The 11,182-nt window shown below is 34.5% G+C and overlaps 1 protein-coding gene across 1 annotated transcript; it reads left to right on the top strand.

The window, feature by feature from the left end:
* The first annotated feature begins 2,004 nt into the window (after positions 1–2,004).
* On the top strand, positions 2,005–6,356 carry LOC110882781. The gene is made up of 3 exons (XM_022130719.2): positions 2,005–2,913; positions 4,727–4,913; positions 5,713–6,356. The coding sequence occupies exons 1-3, from the start codon at positions 2,161–2,163 to the stop codon at positions 6,159–6,161; spliced, it is 1,389 nt and encodes a 462-aa protein (XP_021986411.1). The 5' UTR covers positions 2,005–2,160; the 3' UTR covers positions 6,162–6,356.
* The last annotated feature ends 4,826 nt before the right edge of the window (positions 6,357–11,182 follow it).

Genomic DNA, 11,182 nt, shown 5'->3' with positions numbered 1-11,182 from the left:
GAATAGGTTCAAAAATTACAATGTATTTTTATAATTTAATTATAATAGGGTTCTTAGGCTCGTCTAGGAACTTTATATTTCTAACGGTCAACTTACCCGTAATATACTTGTTAAATAATATAATTTTTTATAGACTTTTATTTTATTAGAAAGGTTACCCATATACAGGCCAATTAATTAATATAAGATTTCAACCAACTTTATAAAATAGTTTTTAAAACTATTTAGGTTGAGTATTTATATTAAAATAGACTAGTTACTAGTGGTTAATAAATTTAACCAAACCTTATAATAAAAATTGGTATGTTACAGCTAATCATCAGGAACAGTTTATAAGAATGTTGGATCAATTAACTCAGGTAATTCATAATAATCACAACTAATCACAGTCAAACATTACTATAAATCAAACTTTCACTGATGCATGCGATCATGTAATGAATAACTTAAACATACATGAATGGACTAACCAGGAATCTCGAATGATCAGCCGCTAATGCGAAGAGGGGGGGGGGGTTTCTCCTGCCGACGTGAACAATAGAGGGTGTAGGGTTTGTGTTTGATATATTGTAATGATAGGGCATAGAGGAGTATTACGTTCGTTCAGTTATAAATCCAATCATGGTAAGTGGGCCGATCCATATCAACACACATTAAGCATTACAACTATTGGGCCTAATATGGTCGAGAATCATTCAAGCCTTGTTAGTCTCGGTTCATGCTTGTTCGGACATGATGGGCCATCAGTGCAGCCCAATGGTCGACAGCCCAAGAGTATTAACGATATTAAATCTTTTAGTTCAGTTACTCGATGCATAGAATGTTTTGACGATATCTCAAGGTTAAACAACTACACTCAAGAAAACATGTTCATAATACGTCACACATTCCACTATTACATTTCAGGCACGAGCGTTTATTAATTAAATTAACGTAACGAATACGAACAAGGAATAACGAAAAGTAGAATCACGTGACCACAAAATACTGACCTTAAGGATTGGGTTGTCACATTTTGTGCTTAGAGTACGTTTTAGGCACATCCAATCATTATATCTTATTCCCATAGACGCAGTTCTACAACCCTTGTATCCCTACACACACTCTGGGTGTAGTAAAAATATTTCTGGCTCATTCAGGCCTTTAGAGGCAGTGTCTGCCTGATGCTGGCTTTATCAGCATGTTCAATAGGTTATCCGTTCAAATGCTACTGTGCTTTTGTGCATCATGTTTGTCACTAGAGTTCAGTAAGTAAATAATGTAGTGACGGAAATCAAAGTATGATGCAGACATGTACAAGTATCAACAGTCAAGTAGCAGTTCATCAGTAATCTCAGTTAAGCACAATAATTAAGCAACAATTAATAGTTAATTAAGTCGTACGGATACCTGGTTTAGTGAGGGTTGTCACATTTTGAATAAATATATACATAAAAATTGTATAAGGGTGATGGGGCGTTTACTGGATGAGGCCGTGGGTTCACGCGAATAGAAAAGGAACACTGTCGCAGCCACCATAGGTTCGCCTGGTGGGATCAATTCTTGGTTCATAAACTCGTGCTAGATGAATGTGTTATATGATGATATACACAAGTTACAAAGCTCCATTTATTTATAATGTCGTATTAGATGCTAACATGGCACGATATTATCGGATAATGAATTTAAAGGAATACAGGTTGTATAAATAAAGGCACAAACTATCTACACACCAAGTGTGTAGATAGGTACATCCAAAAATGTGTTTTTTGTCCTATATGCATACCCTGTAGTGTCGAGTTGTAGCAAAAGCGCGACGTTTTGGTCCGGTCAACCAGACAAAGACTGACGGTTGTCTGACGGGTCTGTTGACCGGACCAAAATGCCAAGCTTTAGCCACGTTTTGGTCCTCTCAACCAGACAAAGATAAAAACTTATCTTTTCACCCAACTCTTGGCAGTGGGGACATCCTTGTTGTTCCTTGGATACTTAAAACCAGAAACCTCCTCACTACTTCCCCACACTCTAAACCAAACCATTTTACAATTTCCAATCTTCCCCTTTTGGTGTTGAAACCTCTTCAACTAACTCAAACTCAACCCTTTTCAAACTCATCATCTTACTCATGTTCATATCTTCCCAATCATAAACCCCCACCCCCCCTCAAAACACTTTCCAACCATGAGTCAAAAACACCTACACGAGTTACTCAAAGAAGACCAAGAACCATTCCACCTCAAAAACTACATCGCCGACCGCCGTTCCCAGCTCAAACCCACCACCACCGTCGCCGGAAAATCATCTCTAAACATCAAAAAACACAAACCCATCATCAAACCCAACTTCTGCATCAACCACGTCTGTCTTTTCTCCCTCCAAGACTCCCCAGATTATAAAAAATCACCATTTCTTGATTTTCCGGCGAGTTTTCCGGCGAGGGAGTTGAATAACAAGAGCCCATGTAACAATGCCGCCGCCGCCGGAATGTTTCATATTCCGGCGAAGACCGCCGCCATGCTGGTGGAAGCAGCCGGGCGGGTCCAGAAACCCAAACCCGAGTCTAAACAAATCGGGTTGGGGTTGTTTGGATCTTTTCTCCGGCGGTTGAAAGACCGGAGTACAAAAGTAAGAAACCGTGGCATTGGACCGGTTAGTGAAAATAATGTGAAGGGTAAATTTGATCAGAAAAGATTGTCTCGATCGTGTAATGGTAGCATGGTTAGTAGTGGTGAGTGGTGGGAGAAGTCATCGGAGTTGGAGACTTCATGTAGTTCAAGATCGGTTCATGAGTTTGAACTTGAAGATGTTGTTGAGTGTTTTTGTTCGAATCCTTCTAGCCCTTTTCGGTTTTCGCTTCAACGAAGCCCGTCGCTGACTCGCCCGGGACCCGAGTTCTCGTCGCCGGTGTCGTCTCCGAGCTGCCATTTTAAACAGGTTTTGTACCGTTCTTTTAATTTGGATCACTGACAAACCACTTGAGTATAACTGTGCCACCGGCGGAACCAGTGCCACTTGTGTTTAATAAATTATTATAAAGTATTATTATTCTCCATTCACCTCTAAATTATTTAATTTAGAGTTGTGTTAAATGTAAAATCAGTCGTATTATATTATTATCTCTCTACTTTTTTTTTATCATAAGGTTCGTTAAGCGAACCTTTTGAAAAAAAAAGTAGATAGACGATGTTACTGATTTAGCATGGTAGAATCTTGCATTCAGTAAAAATCATAGGATAGAGAGTCAGTGACGGACGCAAGAATATTTTCAAGAGGTGCGAACGAGGGGGTTTTAACCAAATGTTCAAAGGGTGCAGTTAGAATTTTGCCTATAAAATACACTAAATTTTTCTTTCAAGGGGTTTGCATGCCCGTCCACCAAGGGCTCTACCTAGGTCCGCCTTGGAGAGAGTGAGTTATCATAGAACTTTAATTTATGGCAATCCGAGTTAACTCGTAACTCAGTTGAGGATTTTAGTAGAAGTTTTCAGAAAACTCGCCTCTGAATTGCAAGTGAAATGACAAAAAAAAAAAAAAAAAAAAAAAAGACCACAAGCTTGTTGTGGAGACAAAGAGTTTTGTTGGGGGGTGTTTATGTCTTTTACAAATTGTTTTTGATATATTTAAGATTCTAGTCCAAAACCAAGTTATAGTATTATATGAAAACTTTAACTATTTTATTATTTATCTTATTAAATGGGGTACTATTTTAGCTATAAATAAGAATTGAATATACCCCAAGTGGACAAACCAAAATTTGTCTTATTTACATTTTGTATCCTTGTTTCTACTTAAATAGTTAATATACACCAAACAATCCAATAACCATCAACCACACATGTACAATACTAGTATGGGTGTCTATAGGGTATAGAAGAGGCTAGAAGAAAAATCAAAAGTCAACTTTTCAACATTCCCACAATTAGGCCATGTGTAGTCATAAAGCCCCCAAAGGGGCGTTATGCGCCATGTGGCATGCCACGTCACCCCGGGGCTTTATGGGGCTTGAGGCCGTAGTCATAAGGTCGTATGTAATGGGGCGCGGTGAAGGCCATAGCGCCTGTATGGAGCCCCTCACACCGCCCCCCCCAGCGCCATGATCAAAAAAAAAAAAAACCGGCGTGAAAAATTTCGCGGCGCGAGGAAGAAGGGGATTTGTTCTCCATTTTCCACTTTGGTCCCTGCATTTTACAATTTGGTCCCTGCATTAAAACACTTTGGTCCCTGCATTTTACACTTTGGTCCCTGCATTTTACACTTTGGTTATGATGAGGTAGGGCTTTATGACTACGGCCTCAAGCCCCATAAAGCCCCGGGGTGACGTGGCATGCCACATGGCGCATAACGCCCCTTTGGGGGCTTTATGACTACACATGGCCTAAAGCCCTACCTCATCATAACCAAAGTGTAAAATGCAGGGACCAAAGTGTAAAATGCAGGGACCAAAGTGTTTTAACGCAGGGACCAAATTGTAAAATGCAGGGACCAAAGTGGAAAATGGAGAACAAATCCCCTTCTTCCTCGCGCCGCGAAATTTTTCACGCCGGGTTTTTTTTTTTTTGATCATGACGCTGGGGGGGCGGTGTGGGGGGCTCCATACCGGCGCTATGGCCTTCACCGCGCCCCATTACATACGACCTTATAACCTTATGATTAAATCATGAGAGACACGTATCTCAACATTTGTGTGTGTTTTAAAACATATATTAACATTTTTAGCATTGAAATATTAAAATTTTGTAATTCATAGGACAAAGAAAGTTGCGAAGTAGAGTGTCCTCAAGAAACTAATCGGCAAAAGAACGAAGAAGAAAAAGAACAATGTAGTCCAGTTTCAGTCCTTGACATTTTGTTTGATGATGAAGAGGAGGAAGAGCGTGATGCCGGGGTCACAGAGGAGGACTATGATATCGAATGCTGTTATCAGAGTGTACAAAGTAAGTGACGGTTTTTAATTATTGCATATGCGTAAATACATTTTCCATTAAAGATTATAAAGAGATGTATAGAAAGCTAATCTTGATATTAGTACCACTAAAGTACGTATAAAAATACAAAGCGACATGATACTACGTGTTAAGAGTACAACAATTTATAGAATAAGTTGTATTTGGTCTATTAAAAGAATTTGTGTTTATTATGTCACATCTATAGTTAAAGAAGTCGTTTTCATCATCATAGGTGTTTTTATGTATGTATTGTGCTTGTTGTCGTGCATTGCTTGTTTGCCTCTAGATTTGGTTTTAGTTAAATTACTTGTACGTCTTGCAATAAAATTTGTATGTATTGTGCTTGTTGATACATACTACAATGCACAATAATCTTACATTGCATGCAAGATAAAAATAAAAATAAGCAATACAAAATTACAAACACAAGAGGGTCACGGCTATTAATTAAACATCTCTTCATTGATGGACTGTCGGCCAGTCTAATTACTTAGAAAAAAAAAGTTTAATTAAAGTCCTAATAGAGTTCTATTATTGATTTGTAATTGTAACAAGTGGATACTCAAATTATTGATGGGACCATAGAATTTATATACGGCAAAAAATCACTTATATTTGTAGTTTTATTTTAATTAAAGTCTTAATCATGATATCTTTATCTTTTTTTATTTTTAATGAAAAACACTCATTAAATTATTGTTACAAATGAGATATATTTCTCTTTGTTTTCTTTGTGATCATTTTTTATTTCTGTTTTATCTAAAAAAATTCATGTGCAAATTTATAGGTGCAAAACATCAACTATTACAAAAGCTTCAAAGGTTCGAGAGGCTTGCGGGGTTAGATCCGATCAAACTTGAAAATCACATGCTAGAACAATGTTGCAGTGAAGACGAGGATGTTTTAGTTATTGGAGAAGAGGTGACGAACGAAAAGCTTTTTAGGGAGATAGTGAACCATCTCGGGGTTGGGAAAATCCCTTGGTACATGAAGAAACTCGTGTTTGACCTCATTGAAGAAGAAAACAAGAATGAAGAACATCACGTGATTGTGCAAAGGGTATGCAAGCGGATGCACTCGTGGAAAGTGGTTGAACTGAATACAATCGATATGATGGTAGAAACGGACTTCAGAAATGAAGGGTGGAAGAGACGCGACGAAGAGACGATTGACGATACGGTGATGGATATAGAATGGGCCATTTTTGGGTTCTTGGTGGAAGAATTGGCTCAATAACTTAATAATAAGTCTAGTGATGCACCCTTTAGAAAATAATCAATAAGTCTATCATTAAATTTATTTTATTATCTTTTAAATCATATAATTAACTTATAGGTATGAAATGGTGATGTGATGTTCCTTTACCTATAAGTCAATTATATGTCACAAATGAGAAATAAAGATCTTAATGAGTAAGTATATTTTGTTCTACCTTTTTAGTGATATTATTATTATTATTACTGTTATTAGTAGTAGTAATAGTATATTTTAAAGAAAAAAATAAATTAAAACGGTAATACTATTAGATAAGTAGTAGCAATATTAATTATTTCTACTCTTCGCAGTAACAGTTATGTTACAATTTTTACTAATCAAGTAAGAATATTACGGTCGTATTACTAAACATATTATCTTTGTATATAATAAAAATTCATCACAACCCCTTAGTTTCACCTTTTACAATTATTAGATATGTATTTTCTGACCAAAATAAAAAATAAAAAAATAAAAAATAAATCATAAGCCCTTAGCTTCACATAATTATACTTGAACTTAAAACTTCATTTTAAAGTCTTCAAATCCACCTTATTATCATCTATTTCATGCCGGCAATTATCCGCAATGACACGAGAAAAACATATTTTGAGTCAAATAGGATCAATATATAAATAGATTAACATGAACACATCATGAAACTGGTTTACGACCCATCGATAATTTTACTTGGCCTTTCATTTTTTTCCTTTTACTGAATTACGCTAGAAATTACCCACGGGTTGCAGCCATCGATGATGCTCATTTGTGTAGTAGTGTCAAGTTTCAAAATCTATTATATATTTAACCATCTATTTATAATCTTCTCAGTTATGACTTATCATTTAAATACTCATAATATTTTGTATATAGTGACCTTGTAACAAAGAGTGTCAATTAAAAATATCGGTATGTAAATTTATATATTTGGGGGAAGGTTCATTTGAGAAGAAAATTTTATTGAGAAGAAAAAGAATAAAAGGGTATAATTGTAAAACAATAAATACTTTTTTTCTCATCTCATTTATTATTATGTTTGACTAATTAATTAGTCATTAAGACTATAATCATTCACACTAAATATTTTTGCCTACACACATCAAAAGTTATCCTACACATTTCGAAATTTATCTTACACATATTGAAATTTATCCTACACAACTCATATTTATCCTACACTATGAATGAATTTTTATTTTTTGTGAAAAATATATATCTTAAAAATAAGTTACAAATTTAATATAGTTAGTTATTAAAGATGAAACTACCAATTAATGATGTATGCAAGTTTACTAATATACCCTTATAGTTACATTAAGTACAAATATTAAATGAAGTCTAATGAAACATTTTCTATTGGTTGAAATTTCTTCTTTTTTCTTCTTACAAAGAATTTCTTCTCATTTGAACCCTCCACTATATATTTGATACATAACTTTAAAATGATATAAGCTTTTAAGGTATTATAACCTTACGTGTGCAATAAATAATAATTTTATTTGAGCTGTAATATCCTTTAAAATAGTTATAGATGACCCGTACAAATGCATCGAATTTGGAAATGACATCTAACCCAAGACCATAAATTAGACGGTGGTTTTGACTTCGAATTGAATGCTGTTGCTCACTATTCAAATTGAATGCTAAACAAACATGTCACTTGTATTTTTATATGATAAGTTGCGATCATCTTATTATACTATTTAACTATATATTATTGCTCTGCGCCGTAACTTAAACTTTTTTATATATTATAAAAAATACATAATATCTTTTATTATTTGGATGATTTTTAAAATTTTACATTGTTGGCCATTAAAGTAATAAAATAATTTTCATCTAAATACATAAAAGACATGCAAATATATCATTATCCTTATGTCATTTATAAATCTGATATAAAAACATGGATTACGATCAAATACAAAGGACAACATAAATAACAAGAGTAAGAAGGATTCTATTCAATTGATATTAGATTTGGATGGTTGAGATTAGTTTAGAGAAAAGAAAATAATGGAAGGGCATAAAAGAAATCCTATATATATTGATTTTCTCTCCCCACATGCAAGACACATGCTAATTCCCCCACCAATCTAAAACGTTTATAAATTTTCATACCACATTTGTTTTTTAAAAAAAATCACCATAATAACGACCGTTTTTTATCTTTAATATGAGTATGCCTATATAAAAATAAAATAAAGAGTAAACTTCCGTTTTGCTCCCTGTGGTTTGGTCGTTTTAATGGTTTTACCTCAATCCTTTAAAAATAGTCATTTTCCTCCTTGATGTTTCAATTTTTTCGCCAGTTTGCTCCCCGGCTCTAACACAGTTAAAATGATCAGTTAAAAGTAAGGGTATTTCAGTAATTTTACTTGTAATCAAAAGATATTAACCCCCGTCCACACCAGGGACTATCCGAGAACGAATGTGCCAAAGTTGGGGACTATAGCTGAAATGTTAGAAGTGTAAGGACTATAAGTGAAAACGGAGCAAACTACAAGGACTATCCGAGCACTTTTCTCTAACTATTTATTTAAACGAGAAAAACAACTGAGACCATCCTATTGTTAGGGGAGGATTTCCCAAGGATCATGGATCCTAAATTATGTCTGGATTTAGGATCCTCGGAATATGTTGCAGGACCAGGATCCAGGATCCTCATTGTTATCCTTATACTAACGATTGTCTACCTTGTTCGTGAGCTTGTTTTGCAGGAGTATGGGCATGGACTGACTCTAACCGATATTCTTTGGGAATATGCTCTAAATATTCCGCACGTGCATGGCTTTGTGAACGTTGTGGGAGATCGTGGGGAGCTTGCACAATGTTCGGATAGTTAGTTAGTTTAGTTATTTCTAAATTTAAAAGGGGATAACAAGCTTGAGTAGAAACACTTAGCGAATTTGGCAAAAAACACACACACTTGAACAACTCTCGGCAGTTTACTTAGCATTTCTATACACTTCTACACTCATACACTCTAGTGATCCTTGTAATAAGTTTGTTATCATCCCGAGTTGTAATACATTTTTTGTTTAATCCTAGTTGGTGATTGGTAGTTTCCATCACCCGAGGTTTTTTATGCCGGAGATCATCTCTTGATCAAGGGCTTTTTCCTCGTACAAATCCCCGTGTTGTCTTTTTATTCGAATTGTAAGTTATTCATACAATTGTTCATATATTCAAGCATCACACCTCACAACAAAAGATTTAGTTGTATTATCCTTGCTTGATTTTTGACCAAAACAACTATAAAGCAACATGTGTTTCTAAAATGATTTTATTTTATTATATATAGTATAGAAGATATTGATCATCTAATAACTTTGTTTTCATTTCTCATCTTCTCATTTTCCTATTTGAATAATAGAATTCGTGTTAGTTACTTCATGCTATATTAATCACTGAGTGTCAGCCCAGTGGCCACCGACACCCATCTTAAAGCCTGTAAGGAGGAGGTCGCAAGTTCGATTCTTACCCTGAGCAGACTGGGGAATTCACCGCCAGGGCGCTTGGTCGGGTAGCAAACTGGAGAAGGGGATCCCTCCCGCGGTCAAGGGTACCGTACATTTACCCCTTTTTTTTTACTTCATGCTATATTTTAATGAACTAAATATAAGTAGTATATGGATAGAATATATGTATTTGTTAATGGAAAAGCATAAATCTACCAACATGTTGGAGTGACATGGATCAACAAAAAAGAAATGCCAAAATGGTTGTTTAAAACTGGAATGAGGTTGATTGAGAGACAAACCACAATTAATGTATTGGATGGTAGAAATTTGGCAAAATTATCTCCCCAATTTTTAACCTATTTATTGTACACGACCTTTTATAAGTTCAAGACTTATATTTATAATTAAAACTTCAGTAAATAAAAAAACAATGACAATGACATTTGTTTAAAATTGAAAAAAGGTTATCGTTTTACAAGTAAACTAAATCTTTCGTGGAGATTCTATCACGTATAGACCGTCACTTTAATAGAAATCTAATATGAAGTTGACACAATGATTTTTTTCTTAAATAATGGTTTAGATTACAATTTTGTTATTTTTATTTTTTATATATCAAGAGGTTATTGAATTTTTTTTTCTTAAATAATGGTTTAGATTACATTTTTTTTAATTTTATTTTTTATATATCAAGATGTTATTGAAACGTTTTTAGCAATGTTAATTCATGTATTATTTAATAAACATTTTGTCCAAGGAGACCAGACATATTGAAAGAAGCTTCTTAACCCTTTTCACTAATTTATTTTTTTAGATAAAATAATTGGTAATTGGTATCTCTTGTCGGGTATTCTTCGCGTAAGAATCTCTCTGGTTGGAGATTGACAAAAGCCCACTTCACCTAAATCAAGTCGTTCACTGAATTCTTGCTAAATCAAGATGCCATTGTGCATGATTTATATTGAATCATAATCTTGACCTAATCAATCTATACCTTGCTCTGATAGATGGAAAAAGAATTTATTTTTTATACTAATTATAAAACATTATTTAAAATTAATTAACTCTTGAATATCAAAGAGATATTGTAAGCTAATTAGTATTTTTTTTATTAAATAGAGGCCAATTAACGTACAATGTTTTTTATCCAACGGTGGGCGCGTGCACGACTACACAGCTGCATGATTGATACAATCTGCTCCTTGATTAGACGCGGTGGCATGATCATAATTAACTTGATACAATTACGCACGTTATTGCATAATTACGCATGTTATTGCATAAATACACATGAATTGGGTTAAATCCTAATCACACACGTTACCTACATAATTATGCACGTTGTAATGCATAATTACGCACATTATAAAAAAAAAAAAATCAAAAACTGCATGTCACCAAACATGAAAATTATGCATGTTAAACTCAAAATTACGCATGGGTTGTTCCAAACCTTAATTACGCACGTTATATACATAATCACGCACCTTATAAGGATGACACGCAACACAATCTACTCCTCGTGTACGCATCGCACGA

Source organism: Helianthus annuus, chromosome 1 (genome assembly GCF_002127325.2).
Source record: "Helianthus annuus cultivar XRQ/B chromosome 1, HanXRQr2.0-SUNRISE, whole genome shotgun sequence".
Classification (NCBI taxonomy): domain Eukaryota; kingdom Viridiplantae; phylum Streptophyta; class Magnoliopsida; order Asterales; family Asteraceae; genus Helianthus; species Helianthus annuus.
Note: the sequence above shows the minus strand (reverse complement) of the source record. Positions and strands in the feature narration are given on the sequence as shown.